Here is a 12,208-nt window from a genome sequence, read left to right as displayed (position 1 = left end):
TTCCGTGTTTCTAAATAGAAACAAATAATTTCACAAAATGTGGTCCCTTACATCATTTGATAGTTTTCCTAATGGAGTTTCTGGGTGAGCAGATAATAGTTCAAATGCTAAGCTGTGTTGGATATTTCTTACCAGGGTTTCAGATGTACTAAACGTTATCTTATGTAGATTGAGAAAATGCTTCTTAAGCTTTGGTAGTTTCTTTCAAGAACTTTAGGGAAGCAGGAGTCCCCAGAATTCTCTATATCTCTCACCTTGCCCTTCTCGCACACTTCGCCAGAGTCTCAGCTGTGAGAAACTCACAAAAGTATTGTAAAGTAAGACTAATGACTATTCAATGCCTGTACTGCACTTTGCAGACGCTTCATGCTAAGCAATCACAATGAACCTCCCTGGATTTGTCAAAGTTTGGTGGGTTTTATTATTTGGGGTTGGCGAGAAATCTATACCTCACTCATAACATGATGTGGAAGTATCTTGGGGCTAAAGCAAAAGTAGCTAACAAAACCTTGTTGTCATTTGAAATTACTTCAGAGTCATCTTTTTCCTGCATGCAGCAGACACCCTCAGGTAGCTTAGTTTGCGCTTAAGAGGGCAGGCTCCGCAAACTGCCTCCATTTACATTCTGACTCTGCTGCATCCCCACTGTGTTTTCTCAGTTCTTCATCCACAGAATGAGAATTATAGGAAAAGCAGCTACCCCTTATGTTTATTATCAGTATTAACAGTGCTTGTGAAACATAATGAAAACATTATGTGAAAACATAATGTGAAACATTATGAAAACACATAATATTTTCATAGCCATTATTTTTAAAATTTATTATCCTCTTTGTTTTCTTTTTTGCCCATGACATCAACATTCTTCAGGTTCTCCAGGCCAGAAAATGTGGGAAGGACAGTGACGTCCCCTATCTTGGAGTCTGCCTTCAAAATGTTTCTATTTCTGTTCCTATGATGAGCTTCAGCTCTTCCTTCTTCCTTAACTCCCAGGTCCCCTCTGTCACCAAGCCCAGGCAGGACTTCCAACACACTGTCACATTCATCTCCACTGTCACCTCTCTGTGAAGTCTTTCCACCACAGCCATTACTTGTTCCTTTATTTTGAACACATATTTCCTTGCCGTTCCTATCCTGCTATCTTTACTCCTGCTATCTTTGCACACCTATCTCTGTCTTCAGTAGAATGTTAAGCTCCTTGAAGATAGGGACCAGTCTTATTCATCCTATATTCCTAGCACCCAGCAAAGTGATTCAAGTCAGGTAGGCATCAGGAAATATTTGGTGGTGTTATTTTCCTATTCCCATCCTGTCACATTGTGTCTGGATAACTCCGTGGCCTCCTGGGCTCTGTTCTCAACTGGCTCTATCATCACTCTGATATTCTTTCTTAAAGTATTTCATGTCACTTCATTGCTCAAGCCCCATGACAACTTCCTTTTGACTATGACATTGTTGACATTTATCTGCTTGGTTTTCAAAGCTCCCATCAACTTGGCCCCTTCCCAAATATCCACACTTGATTTTCCCATGACACCCCATTCCCTCCACCCCAAAAAGAAAATCACAGTCTTGCAAATGCATCCTTCTCTCTTAGCTCTTGCTTCCTACCAAGACGGAATGGAATATTCTCCTTCTTCCTTTCACCATTGAAATCCCACCTATCTTATTCAGGAATCCTTCTCTCATAGCCAGAGACTTAATTAGTGTTTCTTAGACTCTAACTTTGTGCACCAAATCACTCAGCCTTTAGGGTAACAGTCGTTCTCCTGGCTGCAAAGTTAAGCTTTGTGAGGGTAGACATCAGTTAGGATGCTTTTGGTTGCAACCGATACAAAAATCTGATAAAAATTGGTGTAACCAATAAAGGGAATTTATTGGCTCACATACCTTAGCTTCTAGCAGTAGGGCCACCTTCAGGCAGGGCTCAACACTGTCACCAAGAACCTGTTTTCTTTAGGTCTATCCTCTCTGGGAATAGCTTCAGTGTCCCAGAAAGACTCAGAAGCTCCCAGAACCTCAAGCTTTCTTATTTATGTATAGGAGGAAAAAGAAAGTCTATGACCCAGGATTTCCAACAAAAGTGAGATTCATTCTGATTCCAGAGGCACGGGAACATGCCCATGCCCTAGTGGCCAGGGGATGGAATGTGCTGATGGACACACATGAATCAGGGGGTACAGTCAGCCTCTCCTAACCACACAGAGCCACAAGAGAAACAGGAACCGGTGGAAGGGGGGATGGATGTGGTAGAGACACCCACAAACGTCCCTGCATACTTTTTTGGTCTTTTCCACTGAACACAGTGCTGGGCACACAGCCGGTGCACAATGACTGTCAGATGCCTCAGATACCAGCCTCCTCCTCTGGATGTTCAAATGAGAGCAGAATCTAGACTTCTGTTCCTTTGGTCCCCACTGTCCACTCCCACCACCCCAAGTGATCATTACACCTCTGCTCCTCAGCAGTCCTGTCTGTTACAGACAAACATGCCCACATTTTTGGTTATTTTTTTTTTTAAACTAAATACAAATTCTATCTTAGAGTCCTTAGGCCAACCAGTGGTTCCCTCCACTCCAGCCTCCTGCCCGAACCGGGTGAAGGCAGGTCAATAGCCTTGAGTCCCTGTGGGACCAGCTCCCTCCCGCACGAGACTCTCCTGGGATCCGTGAGGGCTGCGCACCGTGACGGACTCTTCCCGCAGAGGGGAAGCCCGAGCTTTGGGGGAATTGAGGTCGCACTGGCTTTTCCCGCCAACACCCCCCCTCCCCAGCAAGGCGGAGAACTGCCCCCTACCCTTTCGCCCCGCGCATGCGGCCCAAGGCCCCAGCCCCCCGCACATGCTCAGTACACTCCCTCGGCCCAGCTGGCTCGCATCCATGGCAACCTGCTAGGCAACCAGGAGTCAGTTGGTCTGAGGTCGTGAACTCCAACCGTTGGAAGGGGCTGCGGCTGAGGTGGAGTTTGAGGCTGTGATAAGTCCCTTTGGGGTCAGAACTGTGGACTTGGGCAGGAGCAGACTCAACACAGCCGTGGTGGGCTGGGCCAGCGGAGTGGGATCTCGGGCCCCGGGTGGCAGCTGTCGCCTCTGAGCACGTCTACGGAGGCCACAGCCCTGGGCTCTCAGCTCGGTCTAGTCCCGCAGGTGACTGGGTTAGGAGGGAAGTCTGTGGCTTGGGTTAGGGGTCAGTTTGTCACCAGGACTAGGATTTGCGAAGGGACGTGTGGTCTTACCCCCGAAGTCCCTACAACTGGGGTGGAGATGGGGGGGAAAAAGCTAACGTATGTGGAGCTACTTAAATATGCCAGGTGCTTTCCACATCTCATCTCCTGGGCGGTAACTGAAGCACCGAGGTGAAGTGAGCACGCAGCCAGCAGGCTGTGAAGGATTTACTACAGATAAATCCTTCTCTGAAATCCCAGCTCTTGCTCTTTCAACCCCTCCCCTATTTCCTGAGCTGAGCCTCCCCGGGCAGGTGATTCTGGGGACACCCTGCGCGTCGGTGGGACCGGGTGCGGCCGCAGAGAGGCCGCAAACCGCAGAGCTGAGCCCAGCCCCGGCCAGGCGCCCTCCCCTGGGCTGTGGGCTGCCACTCCGATAATAGTGCCGCTTGTTCTCAGGTGTTTTCTCCCAAGGCCATGGACTCCGCCGCAGGGCCTGGGATGCCTTTGCCCAAATACTGCAGCGTGGCCACAACCCTGAAGGCCCCTGCCTGGGCCGGCACTGCTCCTCCCTGGGACTTCTCCTTCGCCTGCCCTCTCGCCTCCCCTCTCGCCTCCCAAGCACCCTGGCTCACCTGGCAGAGCCCCCTCACCAGGTATCGATCTCGGCTTCCTTTTTCCTCTCTGTTCCTGGTTCTAGATGGTGGGAGAGACGGCCCAGGAGGGAGAGAGCTTGCTTCCTGGGAAGGCCGAAAGGGTTCTTTACCGTGTGGGCTCTGAGTTGCTTGGGGTTTAATATTCCCCTAGTCTAAACTGCACTCCCAGTGACATCAAGGGTTGACCTGGCTTTCATCCCACCTTTTAGCGGAGTGGCAGATGTCAGAGTTGGCATGTGTGAGGGAAGGCAGTCAGGCATCATCAGTTATAAAACTTATAGCTCATTTTACCGTCAGCTCGGAGACTTGCCGTAGGACTACATGAGAAATTAGGGTTTCTGCTACCAACTGCTAAGGTGAGGTCTCCAGGTCCCTCCTCAAGTTCCCTCAGTGTCCCTCGGTTATCCTGGCTTTTTGTGAATGGTATCCTTAGTTGACTGTCTGCAGTGTGAATACAAGAGGGGAAAGGAACCTCAGCCTATAAGCACATACAAGTTGTGCAAGTCCCAGGGATTCATGTCCATGCTATTCAAGTCAGTCTGCCCAGGTTAGAGACATGCCAGCCTGAACCCTTTAGCCCCTTTCTTGATTCACCTGTGTGGACCATCTCATTCAAAGCCTGAGTTAAGCATCCCTGTATCCGGGCTTGCCCACAAAGTAAACAGTTTTTTTTTTCAGAAACCCAAACCCTGACTCAACAATTCCCTACAGCTTGGTCCTGTCCACAAAATTTCCCAGAACTAGCTGCTCCTTTTTTGTGTCTCACAGCCTCTTAGCTCCTCCGTGCTTCCTGTGCTCAAACACCCCCTCCTCTCGCATTACCCCACAGTGCTCAGCCTTCTTGCAGTTTTGCTCCTTTGGCATCACCATCCAAGCCTCCACGCCTCCTCGTGGAATCCCACACACCGCCTCAGGATTTCCCTTCCTGGAAGTCTTTCCTGGCCTGCTGTCTAGTCTCAGACCAGCACTCATAACCAGAATATATAAAGGCTAATCCCACCCTGATTACCTTGAAACAATGCCCAATCCTCAAACGACGGTTCCCTTCACTCTCCTCTCCTTCTGCCCCTTCCAGTAGTTTACCTTATCTTACTGGAAGTCACAGATTGCCACTCTTTACATGGATTTCTGTTCCATATTGCCTTATCTGTCATGCACACACCATGGCGCTGCTCAGATCTAACTCTGAGACGTGTTTCTTGATGGTTTTAGGGCTTGGTTTTCTCTACTCCCTAATTCCATTTGCTTTTTCCCAGATATGCATCTTATGACCCGTGTTTCCACATTGCTGACCCAGCATGGCAGGGGCCTGACTGGCTGGGAAGAGGTGGAGATGCTGCGGACGCATGGGTCCTGGCAAGAAGGGAAGCAGGTGGCTTTTATTACAGAGCTCAGATAAAGGCTGCTCCCGAGGCAAGTCCGTAAGTCCCAACATCTCCCCATATGCTCCTCTGGGTGGCCCTGCCATACCTGATATGCCTCAGCTGTGTGTGCCCAGCAGTTCAGTTTCTTGGATAAGCACAGATCTTCCATGGGCAGGATGCAGAAGTGAAAACGTAATGTCAGTGAGTGCATTAATTTGCTAGGGCTGGGTAACAAAGTGGCACAAGCTGAGTGGCTTAAGCAACAGAAATTGCCTCTCGGTTCTGGGGACTGGCAGTCCAGGTGTTGGCAGGGTTGGTGATTCTGAGCGCTGCGAGGCAGAATCTGTTCCATGCGCCTTTCCTAACTTCTGGTGGTTTGCTGGCAATCTTTGGTGTTCCTTGGCTTGTAGAAGCATCCCCCTGATCTTGGCCTTCATATTCACATGCTATTCTCCCTGGGTGCATGTCCGTGTTCAAATTTCCCCTTTTTGTAAGGACACCAGTCATTGGATTAGGGGCCCACCCTACTCAGCCGTACTCAGTGTGACTTTGTCTTAAGTCGTTACATCTGCAATGACCCTATTCCCAAATAAGTTCACGTTCTGAGGTACTAGGGGCTAGGACATCAACATATGAATTTGGTGGGGAAACTATTCAATCCATAACAGTGAAGAAAATATACAATAAAAGCACTTTGTTCAGGAAAATTCAGTGTGTCAAATTATGGGCGCCAGCCTAAGGGAAAGAGGAGCAAAACGTGTGTACCTCATGTAAGCCTGTGTCCCTCCACACAGGAGCACGGTACCCGCATGCTGGGGCCAGGCCTGGGCTTTACTTTGGTGGCTACTTGCTTCTTTGGGATTTTTCTCTTCCCACAAAGAGTCAGACTTTGTGAATGTGGATCCATAGAGGGAAAACAAGTGTGATTTCTAAAAATATATATAAGTTATAGAATTTCCAATCAAAAGTCATTTTGTCATTTTCAAGTAACTAATATGTAATTTCATATGAAATATTAACAGGGTTTTGCTCAAATATAGATCCTGTCTAGTGGTTTGATAAAAGTCAATTTGTAAGCTTGTTCTTTTAATTAGCTTAGTACTTCTCCTGCCCTCTCTGCCAGGCTGCTCATTTGCTTCCTTTGCCCAGCCTCCCCTCATGGACGTAATGGCAGTGCAGAGGGCTGCTCCAACAGCCCCAGCCTGTCCTCGCCCGAGAGGGCCTGTGGATGATACCCCACCCCTGGCTGGCCGCGGACACAGGGACAACACTTCCTGGGAGTGCTGGGAGGAGGGGGTGTGCTTGGGGAAAGATCCAGAGGACCCAGGTTACTCCTGTGAATTGCAGGCCAAATATAAAGATAGGAGAAAAACAAAACAGGAAAAGGAAGAGCACGGGACAGGAAAGGCAAGAAGTGATAAACAAGAGTTGCCACGGCAAGAAGCAGAGGGAAGAGCATCCATCGCACAGCCGGCCTGTCTCTGCCCTAATGGGCTCCCGGGCAGCACCTGGCCCGGCCCCTTCCCTAACTGGGCCTTGCCGCACGGGAGGGAGACCCGGGGCCTGGCCCCAGGCGTTGTAGGGAACCTGGTGCTCCCTGTAGTACTTCCTAATGCCAGCTCTTATTCTGAGTGTTTTCTTTCCCACAGCTGGAGAGGCAGGGAGTCCTGCTGGTGGAATTTGAGGCTCCCCTTGTCACATGCCCAGGGCTGCCAGCCCAGCGGCAGAGCGTGGTCTTGGAGGAAGATGTCATTCAGTTCTCGCCATCCGTGGAATACTCACTGCGACTTGGGGACAAGGTGCTGGCACTCTGGGGACCAGACCAACAGCGCTATGGCCCCGGCACCGTTGTTTTGGGCTTGGAGGCAAGAGACCCCCAGAGAGGTAAGGGAGCTGCTCTGGCCTCCCAGTCCCCAGGAGCCAGGCTGGTGATCAGGCTGAGGAGAGAGCAAAGGGTGTCTCTCCAGCTTAGGGGTCTTAGAGGCTTAAAAAATCCTTACCCTTTCACTTGCAGCTTCGTCCTGAGGGTGGCCACACATAGACAAATCATATTTTTCAGATTATAAAATATTCTTTATCAGGGCAAAATAGCCCAAGGCTACTATGTCTATGTTGGTTACTTAACCTATGGTGTGGTGAGGTTATCCTGGGGTCACACCAGTACTCATGACTGGTCCCCCACCAAGTCGTCCAGGGACTAGGACAGTCCCCTTGTGCGAGGCTAGCCAGTCAGCATCGTTGTGTTCAGAGAAGCGACAGAAGGAGGTTTCTCCTTCCCTTCCCTCACCTGAGGATGCAGCTTGGTTTTGACGTGAAAACCAAGACATGGCAGCACAGGAAGGGGTGGTAAACATGGGGCAGGTGAGGAATGTCCCTGGCAGGCTCTCCAGGGAGAAGTGCGCACGGGCAGAAGCAGAGCAGAGGGGCTGTGATGAGGCTTTCCTTCTGGGGAGAGGAGAACCCTTATCCCATGATATAGAAGAGGCGGCTGTAACAAAATGGTGACCTTTTCTGTTATGTAGCATCCAAAGAAGAAGAAATTACTGTTCACTTCTGGAATGGCAGGACAGCCCCTGTGCCGCTTGGAGGGGTCAGGTGGGTGCCCCCAGCCATCTGGAAGAAGGCTGTGGACAGGCTGCACAAGCCTTTCACCACGGAGCACCCCAGGCCCCTCCTCTGGGCCCCTTCCTGCTCTCTGGTGGGGCCGGTCGCTGGATGTGTCACCGGTGGGCTTCCTCTGAGCACTCCGTTCCTGTGCCCTCCCTGCCACCCGCATGCCTGCTGCCAGCTGCTGGGCCAGGGCTGCCTCTGCTGCTGCCCCTTGGCCGGACCCACCTGGTGGCCTCTAACCAGAACCTCAGGGGTCACAGCCAGAGAGCATCTACAGGCGGAGCTGAAGCCCACGGCACAGCTTTTGCCCCTTGAGGATCCTGAGGAGGAAGAAGCAGCAGTGCAGGCTCCCATGGCTGTTTCTTCCTCCTCTACCTCCTCTTCTTCTGAAGAAGAGGATCTGGAGAACAAGCTGGAGATGGGCCTTCCCCAGAGGCTGCTGGTGGACAGCACAGGCAACACGGCCCCCATCCTTCTTGAGGAGTCTCCAAGGAGGCAGGGTGGCCTCTGCCAGCCGGAATGGAGGTACTGGAGGAGAAACGGGTCCGAGCCGCATCCCAGGAAGCCAGGTAGACCTTTTCCTAAGGCAGGGCTGAGGCCCCCGCTCCCTTCCCTCCCAGGTGTCTCTCAGGAATCTGATGCACATGTCCGCTGTGCTGGGATTGGAAGTAACACTTGGTCATGTCGAAGGGGGGGCTGTGATAAGAGGGAAACATGGGCTTTATTGATTAAATGGAAACCTAACAAGAAAGGATGGGCTGATCTTTGTGCTAAGGTTTGCATCCCTATTTGACAACTGTCTTTTCTTTCTTCACTAGTCTCTACTGGCAGGACTCTGCCACTGTCCATTTCTACCCTCCCCTCCCTCGTTTTCCTTGGAGGCGTTGATTTTTCTCTAGATGTACAGTCAGAATGCCTCCAGGTGTTGATTGGAGTCTTTCAGTGCCCTGAGAAGCTCAGAAACAGGTCTTTAAACACTGGCCATTGGACCCTACTCTCCAGATGGGCCCCTTAGGAAGTCAGAGCGGGAGGAACCAGGCACAGCCTTATGCGTCTCACTCTACCACTGAGAGGGGAGGCAGTGTCATTGTCATTGGCAACTTGCAGCCATCCCCAAACTTCTCTACCCAAGCAACATGCCCTTGTAGGTTTAGAGCAGTGTATCATTGATATGCCTCATGCCGTGCTATCTAAATTCCCAGTGGGGCCCAGAAAGAGCAGATGCCTAAGGCAGCTGGCAGAGCTTTGTGAAGGAGGTGACTTGGATAAGCCAGCCCTAGACTAGATTCTTGGGGCCCTGTGCTGACAATTCAACCTTCAGTGAACTAAATGAACATTCACTCTGGGGCAGGGAGACTGAGGGTTAAAGAATACCACTGCCAAGGGCATAAGGATCTGTAGGCATTGCCCACACTGGGACTCATTGTGGGTCCCCATTGGAAGCCATTGCCCTATTTTCAGGACAGCTGCTCAACCAGAAGGACCTCTCAGCCCACGAGGATTTTAATCTTACGCCAGGAGTAAGGCCTTTATTAGTCTTCAGTTCCAGGAGGCTGAGAAATTGTTTCTACACTGAGAAACTTTCTTGGGGGACTCCTCTGGACCCCTGGGCTTTGGAGTGGGCAGGGATGGATGTGTTGGCTGCTGTTGTATTTTAGATGAGGGTTCCTTCCTTGGCTTTCGAGGTGTGCGATCTTTCCCCCACGTCTGAGAGGGAAATAAGTAGAGGGACGAGAATCTATATCTATGACCAGCTGGGCTCTTCCTCCCCTCCCTGAGAGGACACCTTGTATTGAAAATATAAAGGTGGGAGCAGGGATAGGTGTTCCTGGGCCTCTTTCCTTGCAGTGAAAGGCCTTGACAGAAGCTGCTTGGAAGCAGCTGTTTCTACAGGGTATGCCCTCCAAACAAGTGATAATATAAAGAAAATGGTGCCAAAGTCTAGAGTTTTCAAGCTAAATTCTCCATAGCTTCCACTGCCCTCCTGCTTCAGCACAGACTGGAGAAAGAAAAGCTGTCTCTCTCCAACAGGGAGGAGTCTCTGGGGCAGCAACTGACGTGGCACGAGATCCAGTCTCAGGGAGAGGAATGCCAGTGGGGTAACCAGAAGGCCGTGGCGGTCAGACCTGCCCCAGGCTCCAGGCCTGCATTCCCATGGCTGTGCCTGCTCCATGGCGTTCTATCCAGACTGGTTCTAAACCTGACTGAGGCCAAACAAATCTTCCCTGGCCCCAAGCATACACCGCTCTTATCGCCACTACCCAGGCACCCACACCTACATTCAGCCTCTCTCCCCGCATCACCATATTTAAACAGATCCACTCTAAAGTTCCCCCCACACCCAAATACATTATAATAATTGGCTATAAGGAGAAATATAGTATCTTCAGGTACTTGGCCTGGCTTTCCTCTAGGTACTGGATCATTTGTTATGCTCTGGGCAAAGGTTAATTCTTGGAGCTGAACCATGAGAATCAGTGAGCCTGCCCTCTGCCAGGTCCTACCTCTGCACCCAAAGCTGTGGAGAGTATGCCTGCATGGGGCGTGGAGAAAGGGGCATCTCCAGCCCCCATCCCAGATGGAGTGCTGCACGCCACACTAACTAGCGAGGTGAACTGGTGAGGTGAAGCGTGTAAAACGACATGTGTGCCTGGGCTAGAAACAATGGCAAATACCAGAGCTTTTCTTCTCTCCCCTCCAGATCTTGTATCCTTTTAAGGAAATGTGCTGCTTTGCTTCTCCTAACTGTGCTTGATTGCCATCAAGTACTGATGCTTCACAGTCTGGTCTGAGGCTCTACCTCTTAAGAATCCTCTTGTATGGGTCCTCCGCCCTCCAAACTTTTTTGCTCCTTTTAGTTACAGGCAGTGAGGTTACTGTCTGAGACTAACCTAACAATCCTAGAGGGCCAGGATTCATGCCAGCAGTCATGCTGCTCTCCACCCTCGCTTATGACTGAAACAGGGTTCAGACAGTTAAGGGATTCTGTGATCCTTGATACAGTTCTACACAAGTCAAGTCTAATCCCATCAAAATGGTGGCATATTCAACTAACTGAATTTTGGGTTTAGGAACAAGACTTTGCAACATCGGGAAAGAAGAGAAGGGCAACAAACAACAGACAGTGAAAACTGCAGCAGTGGGGAGTCCCAGGGAGCTGGTCCTGGAAGCCACTGGCATGAAGCCACTACAGATCCTGCCAGAGGAAGCTGAACACAAAAAACTGAGTCGGGGTACTGCGGCACATCAGGGGGACTAGAATTACCCCTAAACTAAAAGCCCCAAGGATCTAGGTAAAGCAGATGGCTGGGAAGGGGCTTCTGAAGGACTCCTTCCATGGTTCTTTGACCTTTTGGGGTCACACCACTTTTGAGAATGATAAAACCTATGGCCCCTCTTCCCAGAAAAATGCACACACCCACAATTTTGCATATGATTTCAGAAGGCTTACAGAACCCACGAATTTCATCACTAGGGGTGCAAGGATCCCCAGTTAAGTGACCCCTCTACCCTATGGTGGTGGGCATGGGCCTGCTTTACTAGGCCCTCGGTCCATGAGAGTCTCTTCTTTGCTAGGAATGCGAATACAGCTCTACTTAAACCTTTGTATTCTTTTTTTTTTTTTTTTTTGATGTGGACCATTTTTAAAGTTTTTTATTGAATTTGTTGCAATATTGCTTCTGTTTTATGTTTTTTTGGTGTTTTGGCTGTGAGGCATGTGGGATCTTAGCTCCCCGACCAGGGATAGAACCCCCACCCCCTGCATTGGAAGGTGAAGTCTTAACCACTGGACCGCCAGGGAAGTCCCCAAGCCTTTGTTTTCATCATATAAAATACTGGCCTTTTTTCTGAGGAAAGACATGTTCAAAATGAGGTGACTCCCTAGGCAACTAAACTGAGAGATGCAACAATACTGTTGGTGTGGTAGCTTAAAGATGTTTAGGACACATCAATGACTTTGTAATTTTAAGGATCCAAAGTCACTGATTGTAAAGTCACCATAAGACTCTCAGGATTTTTTTTTTCTCTTGTAGGAAGCTAAAGAGTAGATACCTGAGGAGGAGTTAGTTACAAAGTGGCTGACACAAGGCCTTCTTCTACAGAAATGGTACAGTGCAGGCCACAGGTGATAGTCCGATAAGCAGCAGCATCTTCACCCCAGGAAGACATCCCTGCAGATGAGTGGCAGGAAGGCACCTGTCCTAAGGGCACAGGAGTGTGGCGGCCCTGGCGAGGGCTCCCTGCCAGGGGCCTGGTGCGATCTGCTTGAGGATGCCTCTTCCACAGAAGCTACAGAACATGGTTGGCCTGCTTTGGACAAATGTGTCCACAGCCTCTCTGCCATCATCTTTTCATAAAGCCTCAGTTGTACATGAGCAACATTTTGTTTGACTTCTTAATGCCAATAAAAAGGAA

At 50.1% G+C, this 12,208-nt stretch overlaps 1 protein-coding gene across 4 annotated transcripts; it reads left to right on the top strand.

Annotated features, from left to right (window-relative positions):
* The first annotated feature begins 2,900 nt into the window (after positions 1 to 2,900).
* On the top strand, positions 2,901 to 12,191 carry C10H11orf16 (chromosome 10 C11orf16 homolog). Of its 4 annotated transcripts, none has more exons than XM_061201430.1 (7): positions 2,901 to 2,957; positions 3,622 to 3,818; positions 5,075 to 5,231; positions 6,832 to 7,066; positions 7,705 to 8,361; positions 10,864 to 11,085; positions 11,827 to 12,191. In XM_061201430.1, exons 2-6 carry the CDS (start codon positions 3,640 to 3,642, stop codon positions 11,049 to 11,051), a joined length of 1,416 nt encoding a protein of 471 aa, XP_061057413.1. In that variant the 5' UTR covers positions 2,901 to 2,957; positions 3,622 to 3,639; the 3' UTR covers positions 11,052 to 11,085; positions 11,827 to 12,191. The 4 variants fall into 4 exon arrangements, with proteins under 4 accessions (XP_061057413.1, XP_061057414.1, XP_061057412.1 ...); XM_061201431.1 differs by having other exon boundaries at positions 2,923 to 3,145; positions 11,896 to 12,191; XM_061201429.1 differs by having other exon boundaries at positions 2,923 to 3,145.
* The last annotated feature ends 17 nt before the right edge of the window (positions 12,192 to 12,208 follow it).

Source organism: Eubalaena glacialis, chromosome 10 (genome assembly GCF_028564815.1).
Source record: "Eubalaena glacialis isolate mEubGla1 chromosome 10, mEubGla1.1.hap2.+ XY, whole genome shotgun sequence".
NCBI classification, from domain to species: Eukaryota; Metazoa; Chordata; class Mammalia; order Artiodactyla; family Balaenidae; genus Eubalaena; species Eubalaena glacialis.
This window is presented reverse-complemented; position numbering and strand designations above follow the sequence as displayed.